Source organism: Triturus cristatus, chromosome 9 (assembly GCF_964204655.1).
Source record: "Triturus cristatus chromosome 9, aTriCri1.1, whole genome shotgun sequence".
Taxonomy (NCBI): domain Eukaryota; kingdom Metazoa; phylum Chordata; class Amphibia; order Caudata; family Salamandridae; genus Triturus; species Triturus cristatus.
The window spans coordinates 86,992,041-87,019,212 of NC_140592.1; the positions used below are offsets into that span (position 1 = coordinate 86,992,041).

General features: G+C 44.2%; 1 protein-coding gene across 3 annotated transcripts in view; it reads left to right on the forward strand.

Moving 5' to 3' along the window:
- Positions 1–27,172, forward strand: part of SRGAP3 (SLIT-ROBO Rho GTPase activating protein 3) — a 444,353-nt gene that overhangs the window by 335,142 nt on the left and 82,039 nt on the right. For all 3 annotated transcript variants that reach the window (XM_085624484.1, XM_085624482.1, XM_085624483.1), the window contains exons 7-10: positions 6,885–7,106; positions 7,710–7,811; positions 13,598–13,795; positions 21,112–21,196. In XM_085624484.1, the coding sequence (XP_085480610.1) occupies positions 6,885–7,106; positions 7,710–7,811; positions 13,598–13,795; positions 21,112–21,196 (607 nt within the window). The remainder of the gene's footprint in view (positions 1–6,884; positions 7,107–7,709; positions 7,812–13,597; positions 13,796–21,111; positions 21,197–27,172) is intronic.

The window sequence follows — 27,172 nt, forward strand, 5'->3', positions numbered from 1 at the left end:
GAATTTGGGCAACAGGAAAATGGAGCACCAGAGCCAATTCCGACTACTAAGGAGTGGGATTAGTTTTCATCCTGCAATAAACATTTATATGGAGGGTGTTCAACATAAGCCCAGCAGGACGGGATCCATGTAAGATTTATAATAACCAGTGGCTATGTACATGAATTCCATTTAGATTCATTGTATGTAAATCTATCTTAAGGGGCTATCTAAAAATCTTGCATGCATCCGGCACTCCAGGATCCATGTTGGATACACCTAAATTATTTGGCTCTGGAGACTGAATTGTTAATTGTTACCTGAATAATAGTATAACTGTTCTTTGATTCAGTACGAGACATAATATCAACTCTGCAGGATTAATGGCTGAGAGGGTCCTGCCTGGGCTTGAATTTATTGTCAAATTCAAATTTTATGCTGTATATCGCCCCGTTTGATTTTTCACACAAGAAACACTCAAACAGAAATGTTGTTAAAAATCAGTTTTTAAAGGGGTAAAAGAGGATGAGGAGAGGGCTGTTGAGGGAGATTAGTGCATTCATGCTGCTGTGTGCGAAGTGTGACAGCAGATTGTCAGGAGGGGTTTGAGAAAGACAAAGGTGTTGGTTAGGTTGACTGGGTAGGCACTTCTCCTATAATGTTTTGATTTTTTTGCAGTTTGTGCCTCCCAGACAGGCCCTACCTGCTTGTGCTTTGCCTTCAAACATGGAAACTGTTTCCTCTATTTAATTGGAACATTTAAATTTTTTTAAGTCAGATGTTCAGTGTGCAAACATTCTGCGAGCTATTTAAAAGTCACATTCTAAATGTGAGCCCAAGACAAGTTTTCTCACTCCTTTTTGGAGACACACCTATAATATGAGCTGAGAAGCAGCTATTTCACACTACAGGCAATGCCTTAGTGCCAGTAGTGAAAACAACACAATATTTGCACAGATGTCCCTCTTTGTATGTCAGATGCAAGTGTGCATTTAAATGTTTAGCACAGCTGCTGAGCTGTAAACCACTTAAAATAGTGTGTTCCTTCTACTTGCAGCCTTTGAGTTGTTTAACAATAAACATCTATTATTTTAGCACCAAGATACCCTTCATGGTGAATATGCGCTTTACAAATACACGGTTAACTAAAAAGCTAAATGTGGTTTGGCGTTATGGTTCTGTGAGCAATTGCAAACCTTGTAAAGGTGGCACTTTCTGCCTAAAAGGTATTTTTGCAAATTACGTATGAGAATGCATTGAAATTCAACCATATAAGAATTAAAAGCAAATAAAAAACAATAGCCTCATAGGGTTTTTATTTTATAAGCGCTAAAGCTGGCGTTCAATAACAGTTTAATAGTGTCATGAGCATGTCCATTTCCAAGAAGGGAAGAGACCTCCTGCCACTCTTCAAAGCATTCCCTGCCATTTCTACCCAGCAGTGAGGACTCATACCACTTACCTCCTTGGAAGGGAAGGGGTCCCATTGGCCAAGGGTATCCTTTCGCCACAGGAGCTGGAAACAAATGTGCCTGCACGGGGTGTGATTTTCACGTGATGCTAGTGTGAATTGGGCTAGCATTGGGGGAGTTTTGGACAGAAAGGGTGTGCGATTTAGTGAGGCTCAGGACTGCCATTTTGGATATCTGTAGCACCCAGAGCTCTGGAGTACCTTATGCCATTAAGTGGTTAGCTAATGCTGCAACTAAGGTCATGTTGCAGTGCATAGAGGGTGTGGGAACTTTACTGTGCTTTGTTAGAGGGTCTTGCAAGTCACAACTCAGGGATCCCTATAAGAAATGCTGCAAAGCACTTTGCTGTCACTAAACTGCTTGAGAATGAGAAGAGATAAAATCAAGCATTGGTAATGCATTGGTTTCGCCTATGTAATGAATATAGAGCTGTTTTCATCAATCATCGCCCAGGAGAAGGAAAGAGCTCCCTGACAGATAACACGGGAATGGAGAGGGTGTGGCGCAGCCGCCAGAACTGCTGACTCAAGGGCTGGGGATCCTGGTTTGAGTCTCGGCGGCGCTGCACAACATCCTGTAAGACTATGCAAATCACTTAGGGCCAGATGTACATAATCCATAAATACCGAATTCTTAATACCGAATTTTACCAATTCGGTATTAAGAAATCAGTATTTCTTATGTAGCTAATGAATCGGTAAAAAATACAGATTCCTTAATATTCCTTATTACCGAATCAGTAATACCGATTCGGTAATAAGGAATGCCTACCCATTCATTCCTATGGGCTTGGAGGCCCATAGGAATGAATGTAAAGCCATTCTGTATTAGCGATTCGGTATTACCGAATCGGTAATACCGGGAGGTATTTCAAGGGTGCTAGGGTGTCCAAAGGACACCCTGTTGCACCCCTGAAATGTGCCTGTGTGCACATGTGGCGCACATACATGCCCTAAGGGCATGGATGTGTGCCACATGGCACTTAAAAAAAAATTCAAAAGTGATTTTTTAAAGGAATTGGTTAATTACCACCAACTTGAAGTTGGTGGTAATTAACGAATTCTTAAAGCACATAAGCACTCTTTTATGTGCTTTCTACATTGCATTTACCGATTCGGTAAATACCGATTCGGTATTTACTGAATCATCTCCTACATTAGGAATGGTTAAATACCGGTCGGTAATCTTGAAATTTACCGAATGTCGGGGTTACCGTCCGGTATTTAGCCACGTACATCGGACCCTTAATCTCTCTGGTGATACATTGTTATATAAATATGCTGCAATAGGAAAAGGCCAAACTTTATGAAAATATAGTTCTACCAAAGTGGATGGTAACAGTATTTCAGCAGTGAGAAATCGATAAGAGAAGCAGATGAGGAACAAGCATTGGTAAATGCAGGAAAATATGCTACAACCAATAGAAATGGAGGAAAGGTAAGTGGCACGCACCGGAACCAATGAGAAGTCAGGAAAGACAGGAGTCAGGATGTAAGTCCCCTTTAGGTTTTGGTACTATCTTTGATTGTATGTTTGAGAAAATTCAATAAAAATATCTTTGAAAAAAATAAAATAGATTTCTCAAGCACAGTGCAAGCGTTGTGCAGGCGAAACCTAAAAAGGACTCCTGTCAGTTGGATTGGCCCTAACTGGAGAAGGACTAAGGAGCAGTGATTACTGCTCTTTGAAACAGTGATGGAGCATGCCCTCAGTTTGCTGCCTCAATTCAGGAAGGACCTCAAGACCTGGCTCTATGACTGAACCTTATATCCCCCAATCAGCACATTGAGACCCTTACGGGTGAACAGCTGTGCTTTACAAGAACACTGATTGACTTTATTGATGGTGTGTGCATTGGGTGGCATCCTCGAACCTAACCGCTGGTAGAAGCTCCTCACCTTGGCTCGTCGTTTGAAGTTTGCAGCACAGAGATGGTTGCCGTGCGACAAGCTGCTATTTGCGGCTGCAAGAAGGTGGGCGTGCACAGCAGCCAAATGGTGCAATATGTGTCCGAGTCGCAGGATTGTCCTTGGAGAAGAACAACTGTGGATTTCACTTTGTTTTGTAATTGCATTTATATAGCGCTTACTATCCCTTATGAGGTATTGAAGTGCTTTTCATTTTGTCATTTTCTGTGCTATGTTTGGATTTTCACTAATGATGGCGCCCCAATCCCAGTTTTATGTTATGGCCGTTATTGGCTTAGGTGTATGTGTGGTATAGAGAACTCAAGTTGTCAGAAGCAGTGCTTGAAATGGAGAAAAAATACACCCTGGGAGACCACACAAATTAGGTTAGGATGTTGTCATAGAAACTTTCTCTGACAACATCCTTTCTACTAGCGAGGGAATGGAATCACGAGAAGTGAAGCCGCGGGCAGCCAAGTCAATTGCAGTCAAACTATGCATTATTTCGTACAAACTGTGACCCGAAGGAAAATGTGACAGTAAAGCTGTTCAGGTTTAGTTAATTGGACATTCCCTTTAAGACAACTTGTGGGTAAGGAACCAGCTGTAGAGATCTATGTCTAGCCAACATGTTCCCTGTTCTCAGATTTGAATCATCCTGAAATAACTGAGAGGGTTTGATGTCCCTGCTGCAGAGCAATGCATCTAACCTGTAGCCCACAGGTTTCTATTTTAAGTATGATAGCTCAGTGGACTACAGGTTTTGTCGTAGAGCTCCGTGTGTAACCTACAGGTCACAATTTACAATGCCGGTAAAATAGTTTAGCGCGTTATATACCCACTCCAAATGGCTGTATGTAACCGATTAGTAAGTCTATTATTTATATTATGTTAGTAAAATAGAAGGGTCCTGGCTGGCACCACACCTAAAGACGGTACATGCGGTAGACAAAGACATAGGACTAATTGCCACATACCAGGTGCCTTTTATGTACCTACCATGTGCCAATGGTACATTATACGTCTGGTGATTTCACAGTTCATTATACATACACCCTTGGTGCCGCCTTGAGCATATGTATTTTTGTTCTCCACTGGCCCCTCCCCCTTCCACCTTTTACTTTGCAGTCCTTGTTACGTCTTCCAGGTATTACTACGCACTCTTTGGTAGAGCTGAAATGTTTGCTGTGATCACTAGTTCTACTTTGAATGTTGGATTTTTCTTGTTGTGTATTATCGGGAAACAACTGTTACAACGCATACGTTACAACGCATGCCATTACCCCGGATGGCGTTACAACGCGAAAGGCTTGCTGCAGGGGGTAAAAGGTGTTGGATTTAACTCCAACACCTTCCCTACTGTTGCACACACTGGAGTTGGAATAGTAAATTATACTATTCCAACTTCCAGCGCACCCCCGACAGCAAGTCGGGGTAAAGGTATGCGTTGTAAGGGCATGCGGGGTAATGGCATGCGTTGCAAAGGAATACAACCGCATTATCTTTCATTTTGTATTTTTGATTTCCTATTCAGGTTTGGTTTTTTTGCATTCATTTTTTACGTTTCGGTCCAATATTAACTGAATCCTCAAAAAGATCCGCTATCAACGTGGAATAGAAATACCGTCAACTGTTCACATAAGACCAGTCCTTATTGTTATATCTTTTTACAGGCTGTGTATATATTTGATGATGCTTCATGTCTTGGAATTTGCACATTTGGATTGCTAAGTTTGAGCACCGAGCACTTTCCTCACCCCTCTGATCGATTTTCTTTAAAAGAAAATAATTTTCTCTTCTTTATTATTAATACCATAGGGACCTCTGTTCCTAAAATAATCATGTGTCATGCTGTGGTGTAACGAAACTTGAGGGGTCCCCCTGCAAAGTACATGAAGGGGCTCGCTTTCGGACTTACTCAGGAGCTCTTGGGCCAGGGTACTGCCCTGAGGGGGGCCTCCTGGAGCTCCCCCCCCCGCACTGCAGGGGCGTTTGTTACGCCACTGGTGTCATGGCACATGCATGCATGCATGATGATGCATACATGCCCATGCAGGCATCACGGCACAGCCACCACTTAGGTTTTTACATTTACCATTCCACGATGGTAGATGCTAATCTTGAGGTGACAAATTTAGATAAGTAAAATAATGAAATGTGGGAGAAAGCACAACTGAAGAAAGGAGTAAACAAATTCCAGCTGCCAGGTCCTCCCAAAATAATAATAATTATTATTATTATCATAATAATAATGTGGATGTGATGGGGAGGGAGGTAGTAGTGCAGGTTGTGATGGGGGTTGAAAGTAAACGCCTCTGAGCGGCAAAGGTGGGGTGCAGGTGGGACGCATTCAGGACAAGGCGAATCACCACTGCTCCAGCAGATTAATGTGAAGCGTTTGCTCATTTCCGCTGATCTCCAGATGTATATTGCAACCTGCAGTGGCGGCATCTGTCACCACTATTACCACTGCCAGTGGTGGGCCAAAGGACTTCTCGCATGACAGGTTCTCCTCTAACGACTGCCAAAGCCCTCATACGCCAGCTTGCATCAGTGATCAACAGAATGCAGGAAGCCATAAGATCTACCGAGTGGGATTCGAGCTCCCTCTTGAAACATTGGAGCCATATCCCAGATGCCCTCTGGATAGAAGGGAAGGCTCTGAAAGATGTCATATCTGGTATTGCCTCATCATCAGGGGTAGTAAGAGAGCTCTTAGTGGGACTTGAAGATATTGATGGAGAAGTCCAAGTCGAACAGTGGAAATGTTGTGGCTCCGAACATGAAAAGGCCTCCACCACCAGGGGTTCTGGTGAGTTAGGGGTGGACAGGAACTCAAGGTCCCCGGGTGCCTGCTTATAGCGGCGGGCAGTTGGCCAGTTCACCACTGGTGCAGAAGTGGGCTTGCGCTAGGCTGCCTGATGTTTCAAGAAAGGCCTTGTTAAAGGGGAGCAATGGTTTTAAGGATGCCTCAGCCCCAAACACCTCAAGCAGACCTGGTGGGGGTCTGACATGGACATCTGTCCATGACAGGAGATACAGGGGTTAAACCCTGACTTTTTAGGAGCACTGCTCACGGGATGGAATTTTGTATGAAACGCTCATGGAGACAGCTCTAGCTATGCATTGAAGGGCATTGAAAAAAGGGAGCTGATGTCAGGACACAGGGGTGATCTTACATGGCTCCGGTTACGTCACATACGTGCATTAACTGATCTTGGGATGGAGCAGACACCACATTCTGGCAGAGGACAGCTATTGCAAAACTTTCAGATCCAGTCTGGTGCCTGGTGAGTCATCTGCAGGTAGATTGAGTATTCACATGGAAGATCGTTGTTGAAGGTAAGTAACTTTTTCTATGTCCCATGGTTGGACTGTGAGGCCACGGTCATATATTCTTCAAAGCTAGCTACAACTTCTGGGCTTGCTTTCAACTAAACATGAGGTCGTCACAGTTCTCTGTAAAGTTGGTCTGGCTGGCACAGTGTCACGCTATATGATATGTTCTTATTCTCTTTCTCTGCAGTGCTGTGATCTGGGATTCCATGCCAGCCTGGCTCGAACCTTCAGGACGTACCTCTCTGCTGAATATAATCTCGAGACCTCGCGCCACGAAGGCCTGGACATCATCGAGAACGCTGTGGACAACCTAGACGCCCGCAGTGACAAGCACAAAGTCATGGACTTATGCAACCAGGTCTTCTGCCCGCCTCTCAAGTTTGAGTACCAGCCCCACATGGGGGACGAGGTACAGTGTTCATTTTCATCACCTATCTACTTACCTTGTCCTGCTGCTGCTTTTATCCCATGTTGTGCTCTAGTGATGCTGCTTTGTGTGATGCACAGCCTTGCAAAGGTTAGGGAGTGACTTCTACTACAGGATTTGTACAGGAAACATCCCCTTCCAGTACAGACACCCAATGCTAGAAACATTTCAGAAAGATCCCATGCATTGGATGTGTCCTGTGCTGTTAACGCGTGAGATTTTGACATTGTATTTGACGCAAGCCTTGCCAGGCTATCTTAGTAGATTGGGATTTGCATCAAAGCCTATGGCTGTTTGTGTTCATCTCCCCAAACAAAGCCCCAGAGGTGCCCCCTTGATACAAAGTAGCACACACTGCATTATGTGCTGAGAAAAGGTAACCTTTCCAGTGCCAACCATTTGCACTTGAAAGGAAATATAAATGTGCCACTGTGTGGCCTGTCGCTGAGCGTCAGACCAAAGCCTTAGTAAATCTAAGTCTGTGTGACTGAGGGCATCACTGATGCTGAGCACTGCTTTATGTGTTGTTGCCTTCAGGGAGCTCAGATATTGAGAGTAATTTGCTATGGTTTGCTTCTTTCTTAGGTGTGCCAAGTGAGTGCCCAGCAGCCTGTCCAGACCGAGCTGCTCATGCGCTACCACCAGCTGCAGTCCAGGCTGACCACCCTGAAAATCGAGAACGAAGAGGTGAGCATATGCCAGCTTCCTTGTGACAAGCACCTTCTTGTTCATATGATGGTTAAGGGGGTGCATATGGAAAGAAGTGGATGAGGACATAGGTCTCCCCAGGCTCAGCAAAGTCCATGTCGGTCAGTGCCAAATATGAATGCCATGAATATATTGTAAAAAGGGGCATCTTTGTAGGCGGGTATCTGTTCCGTCTGCCCTACTCTGGGTTTCAGGCCCTGATACTGCTTCCATGTTTCGTAGTGCACTGCTTATGGTGTGTGCTATACAACAGTGCTTAATTTGTAAAAGAATAGATGCCAGGGCCCTCACCAGGAGGCTGCTGCAGATTGCACCTCCCTTTGCCCCTGCCAGCACTGCCAATGACAGTACAAACACACCACCTAACCATCAAACTCCTACAAGAGTGACAATTCAGACTATTACAGGTCCCCAACGCTTTACGAATATCATGGGAGGCAGGTGTTCTCATTTTAAATGTGGGATGAATAAATAAACAGAGGGTATTGAACTAAAACATTACATTAGATAAACAGCGCCACCATGTGGCAGATGTTATAAGTGCCCGTGCTGACAATGAAGTGCCTGTGCGGAGCACCGGAAACAAAAGGCTCAAATTAAACACTGCTATACAAACATATAACATTTGCTCCGTCTTGCTCCTGTTTTTTGGGAAAACATTAAACACCTGACACTGCCCCAACTAATCCATTTAAGGGCCCCCTGCCTGCAGGGCTGGAGAACAGTAAAGCCAGGGCCGTACCTGCCTTGCCACTGACCCTCCTCGCGTGATACTTGCCCTGAAGTGGACTTCCACAGACAACTCCTTCCTTAAACTTGACCTCCGCGGCGTGCCACATGGTCTGGCAACACATCCACCTGCACTGCCTTGTGTGGAAGCCACCCAGGTATGATCATTCCTCTTAGTAACCACCCAGATCTAAGAAATCCACCCCATCCAAAGTATTCCATTCATGCCCCTAAGGCTCCCACACCAGCCAACCCTTGGTGCCAGGAGCCAGTAAGAACTTGGGGTTCCCACTTTGCAAAAACTACAAACATCTGGCTTGGTTGTTGGATAATGTCAGTGTCGGCCAGAATGGATCGGGGTGGTGGGGGGAATAAACGGATATTTAAAATAAAAACCTTTCCTTACATCTCTCCTCGCATCGGGAATAATCAGGAAGCAGACAGCCAGTCTCCCCTGACCAATGATTGGTAAGCACCCAGGCTCTGCTGACCAATCACAACATGTCAATGCAGCATTGTGATCGGTCTGAGCGCCGTGGTTCGGCACTCAGCCAGGGAGTGGGGGCCTGGGCACGTTCTCAATGAAGGATGTAATGCAGCCTGCATGGAGAAGAGGGAAAGTGCGCATGACTGTTTGGCCGGCCCAAGAGGGCCAGCCAAATAGTGATTGCGCACTTAGGAGGGTGCTACCACTCCTCCCCTGCTCCGCAGCCCGCCCGTCACACAAAGCTGCATCAGCATGAGGACAAATGATAATAACATTATGTTATTATCATTTTATTTTTTCCTTTCTTTCACTACCTCAAGGCAGTAGGGCAACGCTCCTCCGCCTTAGTGGATGAGCTGCCACTGGATCCTTTGCTGTGACTGGCAGCTAACAGCGCAACCTGTTGAGAGTTTGAGAATCATGAGAACACTTACAGCCCTTCTCAGGCACACACTGGTAAAGCCTCTGCCACCACCCGTAGCCCTCGTGCACAGAGCGCGCAGGAAGGCATTGGTAACACGCAGGGCTTTAAGTGGGCTGGATCTTGCCGGTGCTCAGTGCTGGCAGTTCTTAAAAGCAGTTGCCGAGACAGGTACCTATCGGGCTCTCCATTATTGCCCTCTCCGTCAGGATGAAAAAACAAATCTTAACTCTGCAGCAATACCACTGCTTAAAGCCTTCGATGTAACTTCAAAGAGGCTCATTTTAGTTCTTTCAGTCTCATCATTTCAGAACAGAAGCATTTTCAATATTATATACAACAAAGCCATAGGTGTTGCTTATTTAATTTATCAACTAACAACCATTGACAAAGCCAATAGTCCTGGCTTGTTGTAGTTATAATGTTACTTGATGTATCATATTTCTGGATGCAATGACAGAAACAGCAAAATACCAGTAGGGCGGCACACTATGCTAAGCACAGATTTTTAGCTTAGGTGTTTTTAAGCCACGCCCTTAATTACATCGGCCACCCCCCTTTGAGAGACCCCCTCAGTTTTTTAATCACACTTAAAGCCCTGGACACACGCATGCGCACACACATACACACCATCTGTTTCCACTTCAGCACTAGAGCTGTGGATGGGATCAGATGCATAAAGCTTTCTGTCAGCACAGAGTGAGGTGTGGCACCGATTTAAGACAGGATCCTGGAGAGAATCTGCATTCGGCAGCCCCTGCGCACCGGAGAGGTGCCCCGGTCCACCTACTACAGGTTTTCAGAGTTATAACAGGTGCAACTGGATCGTCATTTTGTGCCAATGAACAGAATATTCATGGATGTGTGATTTGCCAGTGGTGTTTACACTCACATTCTAGAGGTAGGGCTATCACACCGGCAGACTCAATCTGGAGCAGATGCAGAACTTCTAAAGCAGTGATAAAGTATGGCCCAAAGCGGCCCTCTTGACCTTTACATGCGGCCCCCCTGGTGAACAGCAGCACAAGCTGCTGTTTAGTTGCTGAGCAATAATATTCAGAAAAAAATGTTATATAAACGGGCAAGCATTTATGAACCTGCAAATGACTACATTTGACATGTTTTTACACCTCCTTACACAATCTCTGACCCATCCAGACCCCCTACGCCACCCTGCTTGCATCAGTGCGGCCCTCGGTCACACCACAGACCGTTCTTTACGGCTCCTGGGCAAATGTGTGTGAGTACCCATGTTCTAAAGCAATCATAAATGTAAACACTCCCAGATGTGTTCCACCTATAGCAATAGCTGTAAACATTCACGGATGTGTTAAACAATAAGCAATGTAAAAATCCAAGATGTTACACCAATATCAATAGATGGGAACATTCCCAGGTGTTACACCGATTGTAATAATAAAGAAAAATTCCCAGATACGTTCCATCTGCAGCAGCAGATGTGACCATTCCCAGATGTGTTACACCTACACCAAGAATACATATATGTGTTACACCGACTGCAGTAATCAATGTAAACATTCCCAGATGTGTCACACCTACACCAAGAATAAATATAAACTCTCCCAGATGTGTTCCACCTATAGCAATATATCTAAACCTTCACAGATGTGTTACACCGACTGCAGTAATCAATGTAAACATTGCCAGATGCTACTCCTACACCAAGAATAAATATAAACTCTCCCAGATGTGTTCCACCTACAGTATTAGATGTAAACATACACAGATGTGTTACATCGACTGCAATAATCAATGTAAACATTCCCAGATGTGTTACAGCTACAGCAGTAGCTGTAAATACTCCAAATGTGTTACATCTAGAGTATTACTCAATGTAAATATTCCCAAATGTGCTAAGCCTACAGCAGTAGGTGCCAACATTCCTAGATGTATTACATGGAGAGAAATAATAAATATTAACACCTATAGATGTGTTAGACTTGAGGAAACAGAGGTAAATATTCCTTGCCGTGATGCTCAGGGTATTTGTTCACGCTTTATAAAAAGCAAATCAAATCAACATATATCCACCGATAACAATTATAAACATGAAGATTCCTGGTTGTGTTACACCTATAGCAATAAGAGGTAAACCTTTCCAAATGTTAAACCTATTTCAATAATTAATTTAAACATTTCCAGATGTGTTCCACCTACAGCAATAGTTATAAACCTGTCCTGCGCTACTGCTCCTACAGCAGTAATCAGTGTAAACATTCACAGATCTAATACACCTTCAGCAGCAGATGTTAACATTCCCAGATGTGTAATAAATATAGAAATAATGAAATGTAAACTTCCACACAGCTGTGCTACGTGTACAGCAATAGATGTGAACATTCCCAGATGTGTTACACTTGCAGCAATACTCATGTAAACATACCCAGTTGCTTCGTCTACAGCAGTAGATGTAAACATTCACATACATTTTACACCCATAGCAATAGTCAGCACTAACATTCCCAGATGAGATCCGCTTGCCACAGTAGTTGCAAACATCATTCTCAGATATGTTGCACTTATAGCAACACTTAATATAAACCTTCTTAGATGTGTTATACCTACAGCAGTAATAGATGTAAACATTACATATGTGTAACACCAACAGCAATACTAAATGTAAACGTTCTCATATGTTTCAACAGCAGCAGTAATCAATGGTACCATTCCCAGATGTGTTAACGCTGCAGCAATAGCTGTAAACACTCCAGATGTGTTACATCTAGAGTATAAATCAATGTAAATATTCCTAAATGTGTTACGCCTACAGCATTAGATGTCAACATTCCCAGATGTATTACAAGGAGAGAAATAACAAATGTTAACATTTCTAGATGTGTTATACTTGAGGAAACAGAAGTAAATATACCAACCTATATTACACCAATAGGAATGATAAACATTCCTAGCTGTGGTACATCTATATCAATAATAGAAGTAAACATTTCCAGATGTTAAATCTATTGCAATCATTAATTTAAACATTTCCAAATGTGTTCTACCTACAGCAATAGTTATAAACATGTCCTGCGCTATTGTTCCTACAGCTGTAATCATTGTAAACATTCACAGATCTAATACACCTACACCAGTAGATGTAAACATTCCCATGTTGTCCGCTTGCCACAGTAGTTCCAAACATTCTCAGATGTGTTGCACTTATAGCAATACTTAATATAAACCTTTCTAGATGTGTTATTCCTGCAGCAGTAATAGATGTAAACATTACACCTACAGCAATACTAAATGTAAACGTTCCCAGATATGTTTCACCAGCAGCACTAATCAATGTTACCATTTCCAGATGTGTTACACCTACAGCAGCAGATGTAAACCTTGCCAGGTGTGTTACACGTACAGCAATAAAAAATATAAAGATCCCAGATGTGTTACGCCCACAGCAATAGATGTAGACTTTACCAGACGTGATGTATTTCGCCCATAGCAAGTGATGTAGAGTTTCCCAGATGTGTTACAGCTATGGGATTAATTAGTGTGAACATTCCAAGTTGTTCTGTCTACAGCAGATGTGAACATTCTCAGAAGTGTTACACTTACAGCAATAATCAATGCTAACATTCTCAGATGTGTTCCACCTACAGCAGTAGATTTACACATTCCCAAATGCGTTAACTCACAACAATAATTAATGTAAACATTCTTAGATGTTTTACACTTAAAGCACTAATAGATGTAAACATATTTGTGTTTTGCCTACCGTAGTGATGAACATAAACTTTCCCAGATGTGTTGCACCTACAGCAGTAATAGATGTAAATATTTCCAGATGTGTTACACCTACAGCAGTAATACATATTAACACATTCTCAGGAGGCTTATACCCATAGTGGTAATAACAATAGCTTGCAGACATATACCACTAAATATTTCTGGGCTTCTAAGCACTGTAAGGACCTATGGAATAGCACTCGGTGACTACTAGAATGATGAAAGGGCGAGTTTATCAGCTAGAATTTGCATCTTTGACCACAGACTAGATACAAGCCCCATGAGTAGGGTCAATAATCTATCCTAGCAGGACCACCACCTAAACGGAGCACGTACCCCATCTTTTCTTTAACCAACCCCGCTCCTCCATCTCTGCAGGTGCGCAAAACTCTGGACGCTACAATGCAGACCATGCAGGACATGCTGACCGTGGAGGACTTCGACGTCTCAGATGCCTTCCAGCACAGCCGCTCCACGGAGTCCATCAAGTCTGCGGCCTCTGATACCTACATGAGCAAGATCAACATCGCCAAGCGGAGGGCCAACCAGCAGGAGACCGAGATGTTTTACTTCACGGTAAGAAGCTGTCTAATTAAAACAAGCATTGGCATAGCCAATAGGTCTCGCCTTTGGGACCTTATAAGTGTTTAGCCATGCAACAGTTGCATAACTAAATACTTATAAGGTCCCAAAAGCGAGACCTATTGGCTATGCCAAGCGGCCGTGCGGCCGCGAAAGTGAAAGTGATCGCAATTGCGATCAAACATCAAAGCGGCCCTCTCAATAAGTCTCGCCAGACCAGCGCATGCGCTGAGTCAGGCGAGACCTAAAAAGGTGCCTTTGATACTCTAAAAAACGTAAAGACTTAGAATGCTTTTGAACTGCATGTATCTATTTTCTCAATCTTTCTGTGATGATCTCGTTGAACTTTTTGTGAATAAGATCAATAAACTCTTACAATCCTTCACACATACCTCTGTTACGTTACTGGAAGTCACAGAGAATGAAACTGTGATGGCTCCATTGCTCACTGCGTTTACCTCCACTGAAGAATCCGTTGGGCACAACAAGCTGGTCAGACTTGAATCTGGATCCCCCATTTACCCAGGTCCTGCCATTTTTTATAAACATTTCTGGTCCTTACAGTAGTACCAGCACTTACCTTATAGTATAATCAGGAATACATCCTGATTTTGGAAGCAGATTTTAGTGACTTCATTACTGAAAATACCCACCACTGATCGCCAATGTCTGTTCAATTTCTGGAAGATTTTTCCGCTTCGTGTCCCTACCAAAATTCTTGAATCTTATGTTAACTCGAAACTCCTCTTTTTTAGAGGCCTTTAACTACTACAACACGAATCAGTTGAGCCTTCGACCAGGTTTCAGTATGTTATCTGACCTAGTGATGGTTCTTAAAGAGATCAGACTTTCCTTGGATGCGGGAGATTCTGATGTCCTCTTCATACTGGATTTATTGGCAGCTTTAGCCATGGTCTACCACTCCATCCCGCCTCACAGACATAAGGATGCAAGTCCGTGCTCTTGAAAGGCCACGTTCTATTCTGTTCCACAGATCACACTCCATCATCCTACCTCATTTTAAATCCATCCCTCTCGTGTACCACATGGCGTCCCTCAGGGATCGGTTTTATGCCTGTGCTTTTTAATCTGTACCTTACACCTCAGGCAGAAATCATCCTCTATCAGTTTCATCTGCCTTTCATAAGCAGACAACACATCTTATTGTTAGGTTGAAGCAAGACTTTTCTTCCCTCAAACTCAAAAGCAAACATTGCGGAGGTGCTGTTTTTTTTAACCAACCTTTCAGTTTGCAATTCTTATTGGTAGCTTACCTCGCCTCGCGTGGCTCTTCACCTGCGCTGAACTTTTCAGCAAGATATCTGGCTATCATTTTTTATACCAACATAACTTTTCCTAAACAAATCTCCAAGACCACATATGTGTTTCTTTCTCTTGAAGGGCTTACAGAAGACACTACCTCTTGTGCCTAAAGTTTGCTGGAAAACCCTAGTCCAAGCTTCCATTCTATCAAGACACGGGGTTTCTGTAACCCTAAATACCTCTCTCTGTCCTAAAAATAATTACCTAAACTCCAGGCGATGCAGAATGCTACCGCCGGCCTATTCTTAGGTCTAAAAAAAATGGTGTCCACCCCCAGCACTTACAGAAGCTCCATTGGCTCCATGTGGAAACAAGCATTTGCAATGCAATAGGTCTCACTCACATTTGCAAGAGTTTAAGCTATCGGCATTGTAAATGACAATGCCTTTTATTTATCTGTTTTGATAATTAACACATAAATAAAAGGCATCGTCATTTACAATGCCAATAGCTCAAACTCTTGTAAATGCGAGACCTATTGCATTTCAAAGAAGCGGACGCCATTGTCCTGGGCTGCTTGGAAAGTGAAAGAGCGTTGCAAGAAAGCATGTCGTGCCTGCAGTAGGTGAAACTCGTTAAAGAAAAAAGTGCTTCCAGACTTATAAGACAGACCGTGTAACAACCAAAGTAAAAGGGCCAGTCCTCTTGGGAGGTTACAAATGAAGACAATGCTGTACTATGGCGGGACTAACAAGCCTATTAACGAATCTGTATCCAGCCTTTATGAAGGACAATGACACAAGCCAATGATAAACATGGGCGGAGAGTGGGCAGGGGCTTCAAGTCCATAGTGGAATACAGCATGCCTCGCAGAGTAGAGCATGCGCTGCCCAGGCTCGACCTAAAAAGGTGTATTTTTAAAGCTGTATCCTTTGGTTTTCGAGCTACTACGCATCAGGGACCTGACTGTATTAAGAGTATCTTTTCCCCATGAGCAATCGCGCTCACTTAGGTCTGCCTCTGCTCCTCACTGTCATTTCTCGAATAAGAAAAGCAAAGGCTGGCAAATGATCTTTCTAATTGTTTACTTCCACGCTCTGGACCAAGATGCCCATATCTCTGCATTCTATGCCACCTTGGTTGCTATTCAGGAAACACCTGAAAGCATATCTCTTTGGTCTGTAACTTGCTAGTCTGATGCGCGTTACAAAAATCTAAATCAAATAAATCTATCAGTCAATCCCAGATTTGGCTTGAGTCTTCGACCACATTTGATAATGTAGATTGCATGATCCTGTTGTGCAGCCTGCAGTCAGTAGGAGCAGCGCGTGCAAATTGTTTATCTCTTCTTTAACTACGCGGCTCTAGAAACGGAGACTGGGTCAATATCTGTCGTATATGTACTCCCATTTCACAGTTTCCCCAAGGTAAACTCTATGCAGGACTTTCCCAATAGTTTTAGCTTCCTCGCTTCTCAAAACAACGTAGAAGCCCAGAATGCATCTGTATATGTATGTAAGCAACAATTTACTGCATTTCAAATTAACTAGCTTTATAGTCAGGGAGTGATATCTCAGAGACATCCAGATATGGATGGGAGGTGGCTTCCATAAACACATCTCATCGAAGACAGACCTCCAGGCAGTGAATGCAAAGGTCTCAATTCAGACAGCTTTCCAACCTTTATCCATACCTCCTGCCCATACTAAGAGGCAGCCCCGCCTCAAATAAAACAAGAAGACCTTTAGGTGTGCTTTGCAATCAGAGAACTCCAGAAACACATTAATCAACAGCCGTATGGATTACTTTACAACTCTGTCCGTTAATCTCACTGACAAATCCATCGATTGTCTCCAACGACACTACAGCTGTAAGACCAGCAGCCATCTTAATGCCGCGGGGGACTACTGCACTGCAGCACTCTGACAAGTCAATTATTGCATTGGCTCAGAGTACAAGCCTTCTTTGGCCTCATGCATTGGAACCCATCCGCCGAGCCTCAACAGACCTAAAAGAATGACACTGTACACCTAAGCAGGAAGAAGGGAGAGTCACTTAAAACTTTGTCCACGTCCCAGAAGAAGGCTTGATCTCCTCTGGCAAGAGTGAGTGGAGAATCTCTGTTGCAGGAGTGATACTATCAGGGCTTCATTTCTACAAGGGTTGGATGTGGTGAGCACCAGTGCACATTTATGGAGACCAGTTCTCATTTTTCATGATCAGACTTTGGCCCAGAGCAAGAGAGAGAAAGGTAATGCATCGGTTTTGCCTATGTAATAAATAAAAACATGTTCATCAATCATCGCCCGGGAGAAGTAAAGAGCTCCCTGACAGATAACATGGGAGTGGATAGGATGTGGCTCAGCGGCCAGAGCTACTGACTCGAGAGCTGGGATTCGGCGCCGCACAACATCCTGTGATTCTACGCAAATCACTTAATCTCTTTCGGTGATAAATTTGTATATTAATATGCTGCAATAGTAAAAGGCAAACATGTATGAAAATATAGTTCCATCAAAGTGGATGTTAACAGTATTTTGGTGGTGGGAAACTCATAAGAGAAGCAGACGAGGAACAAGCATTTAGTAAATGCAGGAAAATATACTACAGCCAATAGAAATGGAGGAAAGGTAAGTGGTACACACAGGAACCAATAAGAAGCTAGGAAAGAGAGGAGGCAGATGTATGTCCCTTTTAACTTTATATTAAAAACAATAGATTTCTCAAGCACAGGGCAAGGGCTGTGCAGGCGAAATCTAAACAAGCATTTGCAATGCAATAGGTCTCGCATTACTGAAAGTTTGAGCTATTGGCGTTGCAAATGATAATGTTTGATACCGTTTTTTTTCAAGAAATATCCTAGCAGGAGCATAAATAATAAAATAAAATCCACGAAACAAGAAAAAATTGCAGTACCACAGACTGTTAGTAGGTGTCGCTGTGGTGTTGTAAAAGGACCACTATTAGCCGCACAAGGTACTGCATCCTTAATGCAATTATAAAGAGAAAGTTTGTAGCTGAGCATATGTTTCCATGTATTTTTATTAAAAGTGAGATATTTGTTAGCTTGAGTTTTAAAAAAGCACCATTGTTTATTTTAATAGAGCATTTTTTAAACTCAAGGTAACACAAATCTCACTTTCAAGAAAAACAAATGGAAACGTATGCTCATCTGCAGTCTTTCTCTTTATATTTGCATTACGGATGCAGATCCTTATATGGCTATTAGAGGTCCTTTTTCAAATCCACAGGGGCACCTAGTAACAGCCTATAGTACTACACCCTTGCCTTTTTTCGTGGATTTTCTTTTATTACTTATCCTACTGTTGGTATATTTGTTGACAAAAAATAAAGATCAAAGAAAGATTATTTGTAACGCCAATAGCTCTAACTTTCAGTAATGCGAGACCTATTGCATTGCAAATGCTTGTCTTTCTCTGTGGCTTGGAAGCAATGTTTTCAATGCCTTACTTGGGGAACGTTGATAAAGAGAATAGTTTTGTCCTTGGTATAGTAAAAAAGGTTTTGCCCAGCCTCACTATTGCGAAGAGAAAATAAAAATGATTGGCAGCAGCGTTCGAATCCCTTTGGCTTAGGCCAGGACCAGTGTGGGGCTTTCGTACACATTATACAGGCGGAGCGTCGGCTGCTGCAGAACCAGCTTAGTTGACACACAGAACACTGCAGCAGTAATGCATGCTACACACAAATGCACACACACACTCACACAATGTGCCACTGGTGTGTAAGTTTCCATTACACCACAGAAGTACCCTGCATGTGCAACAAGTGCAAGCTTCCTTACAGACACATGGTTAACTATAGCCCAATCAGCAGAATTCACAGCACAGGTACTACTTTGACAGCGACAGACTTCCTTAAGCATCCAGAGAAGGAACTGAGCAGCAGCACCTCAAACGTGTGGTAGACTCCCTTGAGTGAATGTTTACAGTATCTAAATATCCATACAGCTAGAATTCATTAGACTCACCCCTCAGTTTGCTGCCCACTAATTGGGGCGGTAGGAGAAAGAACCCTTCCTATGTTATTCCATATTGTTACTCACTTACATAACTTAAGTACACTTTATACTGTATGCAGCATTGCCATCCCTTTTCAACTGCAGCATAACAAACACCTATTGTGAAAGCAATTGTGATGCAAATGCTACTTACAAACTCAGTTTAAATTGCGGATTGTTATCTATAGCGTATATGCCAGTATCAGACCTTTATGCTACCTTTAGAACATGATGCAGTCACCATGTACGTCACTGAAGTCCTCGAGCAGTACATATGATGCACTGCCAATAACTGCATTTATGTGAGTGACTGGTTGGTGGTCTGATTATCTTCGCCTCTAACTTCATTAAAACTCTTAGACATTTACCAGTTGTCTGCTTTGGCTGCATTATTGACTATAACACTAGCAACAAGTGACAACTCCGCCATCAGGTTGTCAGGCTGTGACCACCAAGCCCCCTTTCTGGTGCTGCAGTTGATCCCACAGGTAAGGTTTGCTGGCCTAATCTTACCGTCTTGGTCCTGGAGGGACCTTGAGATCTTCATGAGCCCGTGAAATTTTGGAAAAGCTGGAAATGGTTCTGCAGGCGTTGGCTGGATTGTAACTGGATTTGTCGGCTGAAGTGTAACTGAATTTGTCTCTCGGGTGGTATTTCGCTGTATGGAGACCTTAAGGGAGCCATTTGATTTCCAATATTAATGACGGGCGTTCAGTGACATGTTTGATTGCTGCCTTGGTGTGAGGCAGCTGATTCAGACTGGTCTGCTGCGTGACCCCATAGCTGTGCATAGGCACATGATCTATACTCCATCACTGTTGCAAGGCCGACAGTTAAGGTGGATGCGCAACTTGGGGCTGGTCGTTCCTTCCTCCAGCGCACTTGTGATGTCAGACACAGTTGCATAAATACCCATGCTGTGCAATGACCATTTTGTATTGGAGAAGTGCAGTACCGATGTTCACTTGCAAGTGTCCCAAACCCATTAAACAAGTTTAGAGCAAGTAGGCATTTAAGACTAAAACAATAGGCAACAAGGGGCACTGAAAGCGATCGCGAAAGCGATCGCTATTGTAAAAAAAAAAAAAAGCCCGCGAGTGGTGTGCGCGCGTGCCACAGCGTACATGTGTTTTCAATTATCGCGCCCGTGTCTGGGCACAATAATTGAAATCACATGGCCTTTGGTGCGCGTAATAGACACCAATAGGCCATGGGTGGAGCAATGCGTCCGCCTTTGGCCTATTGCGTGCCGTCTTTGAGAAAAATATGCACTCAAAGGCCAATCGCGGATGCCAAAAGGAAAAGCACACGCACGAGCGTGTGTGATTCCAGGCTCCGTTTCTAAACTCCCTACAAAAGGGCTCTCGCCTGCGTGAGCAGTGCCGCGCTCTGCAACGCAGGGTGCGAGCCCTAAAAAGGAGGAAGCGAAAGATAGTAAAACAGAGACAAATGGAGACAGCAGAGATGAAAAAGAGCCCGCAAGAGTATAGAGAGGTGAAAGAAAGAGGTATGAGGGGGAGTCAAGACTAGGCAGTGTTGGTATTTGGCACCCCAAGCATTCAGCGGCTGCAGACTCCTAATAAAACCTTTGTTTCCCTGCATTAATTTTTTGGAACTAAGGCACTGAATACTGTGGACTTCCTCTGACTTCTCTGCAGCGATTTATATGCTGCATTGAGTAAATGGATGCAAACTGGAAGTAATATATCTTGGATGTATCGGGATGCCTATTAAATTGCCTAATGGTAATCCATTCAACATGTGACGCTATACAAAACCCGTAAGTAAATAACAGTTTTTGCAAGTAATGCCTCCTTATTATGATTTGAACACAGATTGTTTGGATTTGACTGCATTTATTATTAAAAAAACTTTTACTAATGTTGAACGAGGATTTTTTCTTGCCGCAAAACTGTACAGCAGACCCTTTATATTGGTTTTTCAGCAGCTAAGACAATGCTTTGTGCGGTTTGTCATCTTCTCGAGAACACTTCACTGTATTGAGACACTTTCTGTTTTCTTCTAGAAATTCAAAGAGTTCCTGAATGGCAGTAACTTGATCACAAAGCTGCAGGCCAAGCACGACGTCCTGAAGCAGACCCTCGGAGAAGGTGAGTTGTGGCTACGTGAAGTGGTGTGCCGCAAGGTGAATGACCAACCAAGCTAACCCTCCGAGAATGGCCCCCCTTCACAAAACCACACGTTGAGCTGATTTTCAAAGAATTTTGCATGTCTAAAATAAACCAAGGTGCAACAAAAATGACTTTCAAAATGTAAACTCAATATTCAGATAAACAGAATTTGTGGGAGAGGTATGGCGCAGTGTCCAGAGCGGCTGACTCCATAGCACATGCTCATGGTTTGAACCCTGTCGCCTGCGGCAGCTAAACTCAGCATCATGTGACTCTGGGAAATAGCTCACTTAATCTCCCCGATGGCCCCAGCGCCTTAAAACCCTTAAGGGGTGATATGTTCGCGCTTTACAGATAACAATTATAGAATTTAGATTGGAGCAATTTTTCGTTCACAATGTCGTCTTACGAGTGCAGCAAGCCTGCAAGCGCAGCAGACTTGCCTCCTCCATTAGTTTAGGATTGAAGATGGGATTGCGACCATTTCTGGGTGGAGCAGCGTGAACGACCAGAGCAGACTATTTAGTTTGTGGATTTAGTCTTGTAGATCGTTTCCCCCTTAAGAAACGCCAGCAGATTTGAACCTATCAAAAGGGCTGCTGTGTAGGAAGGTAAACCAGGGCCTGTGGAGCCAACCTCTGGCTGGTCAGAGTTGTATGTTTTAGCACGTGGACCTTCCAATGTGTTCTGTATCATAAGTGCTGGATTCCCATCCCATTGTATCATGCCACGCCACTCAAGTTTAATGATTGAGATAGACTGACTATAATGAGCTACAAAGGTGCTTCTGAAAGGCCCGGAGGGTTGGGACAGAGTCAGTCACATGACAGACAATTTAGATATTGCCAGCCGGTATTGTGGCCATAAAGGAGAATGTGCGTAGCAGAGGAGACAATGTGTAACAGACTTTAAAAAGTAGACATAGGCCCTGTTTACTCAGGCAGTGAAGATATGTGTTTAAGTGCTGAAGCCAATGTTTACAGATAGACACCATACACATCCATGCTGAAAATCCAGGCCTCTAAATTCTTGGGAATTTATTCTTGAAAACATCTGCAGAAATATAGCCACAATTCAGGACCTGCTGCTAGGCTTACAGCCTAGACTAACCTATGACATTGCTCGATTCAGGCAGCTAGCTTTTGGGAAGCAAATTACCTAGAAAGAGGCTGCTTTCAGAGCTCTTCTTGGTAGCAGCCCCAGCCTGAGCATATAAGGTTCTCAAACAGCAACACTTGGCTTATTGCAGCAGCATGCTTCATATAACGCGCCTGGGTGGCTTGTGAAGGCCGCGATGTAACAAGCAGAGTGGTTGGCCAAATGTGCCTTTTTAATGGTCGTTTGGAACAGAGGAACGCATTTAGACGTAGGGCATTTTATGTGATCATCTGTTTGCGATTCTGTATTTCAAAGGAAGAGCACAGCTCTGGATACCCTCTTGGGTGATTGGCTGTGCTTTATGAATCCTGATTGATTCCCCAGTCCTTTCCCAGAGCTCTCAGAGAAACAAGCAAAGCAAACTTGCAATCCATGCATGAATTGATATTGTGGTGTTTAGCATCAGGTGCACACAGTGCTAACAATTACAGGAAAATACACCTTTTAGACGGGCGCAGCTGTCAATAGTGCAGCAGGTGCAGTGGCAGTGGGGCCAAGGAATGTAAGGTGCCCTCTATATGCCAGTCATGGCTGGTTTACTCCACTGAAACAGGAGTGGGACCTATTTTCTATACTTCTATTAGGGTCCAGTGCACCTTTGCTATGCCGCTACGATAAAACGTCACGAAGAAGTCATATACAACGCGGGGACTGCGCAGATTTTGCTTTTCCGCAGCTGAGCCCAGCCCTGCACATTACTAAGGGACTGAGTGTCCTATTGTGAGGGCTGGGAGGAGTATTGCATAATGTTAATAGAGGAGATGCTGCAGGGATTTCTGCAATGAGATTTCGGACACAACCACTGCAAAAAAATGCAACTCATTCCTGAGTAGGGGCATATTAGGGACCAAGGCATAAGACACTTGCAAATATGATCAGGCTGCAAAGTTTCTGACTTTGGAAACTAGTCTCTTGACTTGAATCCTGGCATAGCTAAAAATGGTGTGATTGTGACCAAAAAATGTGTTTCCCTGCATCATTTAATGTGGACATATGTAGCCTAAAAAACACCTCTTGTGGTTGCTGGCTAGTTCTGCCTCAAATGTATGTCCCACCCAGCCACCTCTCCCAGCTTTGTTTCCGTGATCTGGTCTCAAGCAGACGCCACACACCATCCCATTCTGTGTATAGTGCATCATGTTTGCATTGCCTCAACTATAATATGAACCCTCAGGGCTGTGCTGTAACAAATACCTAACATAAATGCAGTTACTCTTCTGTCACAAGGTTTACAACTGTGCACTATGTGTATTTTTTGACTGTTTTTCTCTGCCTGTTGCATTGACCCTTTGCCGTATGTCAGGTGAAAATCTGCTGCCAGTGCTTAATTTGAGCATGTGGTTTCTGGGGCTCGGCACCGGCACTTAATTGCCAACACCGGCGCTTGTGACAGTCTGCCACAAGGTTGCGATGTCTGTCTAATTTTCGGACGCCCTCAACTACAGTTAATTATCAATTCAATGTGCATTAAAATGACTATCACCTGCCACTCACGCCATTCTTATAGCTTTGGGGACCTGAAATAGTCTGAATTGTCAAACTTGTAGGAGTGTGATGGTGAGTAGGTGAGTTGTTACCATCATTGACAGCATAGCAGGGGCAGTGTGTGGTGCAAGCTGCAGCGGCCTCCTGACGAGAGCCCTGACACTTATTTTTTTTACAAATTAAGCACTGTCTGCTGCCCACTCCCTATTTTCCTTTCTATTCTGGTTCTTGTTTTGGCTTTGCAGGCGGGTACTTGTACTTTTGACCTTTAACATTATGAGTTAAAAGCTACCAAAGAACGGATTGTAAAGAATAAAATAGGACAGGATGTGCTACTTACTGATTGTAATGTGGCAATGAGACATCCCTGCTGCAGCGGTGAGACCATTAATGGGCCTCAATCCTCAAAAGGCAGCCATTTGTTGTTGAACACTGAGCACTATTCTAAATAATTCATACTAGCCCAGTCTCAGGGTTGGAGGCAGAAACCCAGAGTTTTTATTAAGAGCTGGCGCTGCTGAATGCCAGGATGGTTGAAATTCATAGTTGCCTAGAGTTCATTCCACCTCATGCCTCTTTCTTCCATCACTCTACAGTTCTTTTCTCCTTAACTCACTACTGCAGTTTGGTTTTCATTGCTGCTTTTTCGTTTTTCCATTGTTTTCCTATCACTCGCTTCCAACTTTTCCATTTTCTACCTTTCTATCTCTTACTCTGGGTCAAAGTCTGATGATAAAAAATAAGACCTGGGCCCTAAAAAATGTGTCTTGTCGGCCACAGCCAGCAACAAGGGCCGTCACAAAGAGAAGGCAGCTGAGGCTCCTTGCCCTGTGGCCTGCACTATTAATGAATTCCAAATGTATTTATAATATCTATATATCTCTATCTCTCTCTCTCTCTCTCTCTCTCTCTATATATATATATATATATATACATGTATAACGACCTGAATTGTTCCTTTGCAATAAGGTAGCTAGCACAGTCGTAAAACTCGATGGTGGCAAACAAATGTTCTTTTTCCAGAGACTTTTTTTTCATTATTTACAAGGGGAAAGCTTTAGTGAACCCCGGACAAATTATTGGACCCAGGCCCACATAAGCTTTCGACAGGTCTGCCTGCAGAAGAAAAAAACAAATTAAGTACTGCACCTTCTTATTTTTGTTATGGTGTATCAGCAAGGGAGTAGTCAGAAAATTTCCCCCCCCTCACTTTTTACCAAAGCTGTGATGGCACCAGGCTAACGAAGCAATTGATCCCGAACCTCCCTAGAAGAGTTCCCTTATCTCGTCCATCCAAGCATCTATCCATTCATGCATTCACCCTTCCATCCACCTGCTGCTATCCACCATTTTACCTTCACATTCTGTCATCCATTCATTCTTCCATCGATCATTCAAGCTTTCCCCATTCCATCAAGGCCATTGCATCCATCCATTCATTCACACATCTATCAATTCCTATATAAGTCCATCCATCCACCCATACATCCATCCTTTGACTTACCTATCCATCAATAAAGGCATCCATCCTTCCACATTCAGATTTCCCTTTACTCTGTCATCCTTTCACCTGTCTCCATTCACTCATCCCTTCACCCATTCATTGATCCACCCACTCATCCGTTCATCCTACATTTCACTCTTCCTTCTCCCCTTTCCCTCTTTACCCATCTTCCTTTCTTCCTTGCTCCCACTGCTCTCGTGTTGACACCAGTACTCCCTTAGAAGGGTCATTGTGAGCGTTTGTCTGCAGAGAGCATACATGCCAATAGACCAGATGATTCAGGCGGGAGACTTCCGATTTTTGAAGCCAATATTGACTTTATTGTCGCTGTCTCCCGTCTGAAATTGTCTCTTTTTCAATAGAAGTCAATGTGAGAAATACTTTCTTCCCATTCATTTTTTTTAATCTCCCACTTTCCCCTTTTAAAATGTCGCATTATGGAGTGGGCCTTTAAGGAAGCCCGCCCCATCTGCTAAAGGAGGGTGGGGTGAGTTCGCGACGCCCCTGTGTGCCAGTTTCTCCAGCTCGTTGCGGTTTGCTAATAAACATTTCCACAACCCCCGCTTTCTCAAAGCTATTCTCCTCTCGCTGCACTGGGGTTCCAGCGCCTGTATCCACCCCTGATCCTCGGCAGACGGGCCTGTATGTCCATATTAGCGCGCCCAGGCCAGGCCTCATCAATCAAATACCGGAAACATCCGGAAAGACCTCAGCGCGGCTGCTCCCCGCGGCCGGCCTTGACACGCACGTGCCCACGCAGGCAGAAGGCACGAGCGCCCGGGCCAGCTGGGTCCATCCCTGGGGCCTCCTGTCTCTTCTGCCATTGAACGGGCCTTCTCCAGCCTCCCAGGTGCTCTGCGAAGCGCAGGGCCATTAATCATCGGATAAAGGCCCGGCGCTTCGCGGAGCTTCCATTCCTCACTCCTAGACGGGCGGGGCCGGGGTCTTTAGAATGACGTGTCAGGGGAGACTGTATAAGTCCAGCGTCCGCAGTGAGGCGTCAAATCCATCATCTCACCTGCTTGGGGGGACTCTTTCTTACAGGTGGTCTCAGAGTGGGGGGCGCGGGAGGTGGGTCTTTTCTTTTGCGTCCTGACTCGCGAATCGACCACACTGCAAGTCATTTTTCAAGAGATTCATTCCAGCCCCCGCGGCTGCGGCGTTCACTGGGCCTTCGCGTAGTTATGTTATGTTATTCTCTATTGCAGGGGGTGCATATCACCCGAGAGCTTATATTGTGGCCCGTGGACAGAGGCGCAACTAGAGCCAAATTTCAGGGGGGGGGGGGGGGGCTAAGAATTTTTTTTTTGGGGGGGGGGGCTGAATCTTTTAAGCCATAGGCAGAGTGTAGCTGCAGGGGCTCTTAGAAGGGGTGAAACAACAGCGAGGCCTCATTAACATGCAAATGGTCTTTTAAGACCCGTGAAGTGCTCGGGTGCAGCTGTGTGTGCGCCGGGAAGCTGTCTCATCCCGGGCTGACACACACGACGGGGGGGGGGGGGAGGGGGCTGAAGCCCTGTGAGTCCCATGGGTGTTGCGCGCCTGCCCGTGGAAGAGGGCACGTAGATGGCCTGGGGTCTGTTGGGTGAGCCTGGCTTTTAGTTTCTTCTGGGATTCAAGGATGGAGCTGGCAGCCCCGATGTACCCGGCAGACCTCCGACTCTAGAGCCCTGGAAACGCAGGAGAATGGTGACCAGTAGGGGTTGTGTGTCACAAAATGGCAAGCAAAATTTCGAGCTACAAAAGTATTGCATCCACTACATTGCCGACCATTACATCATCGATGTTAGTATGTAGTTAATAGTATA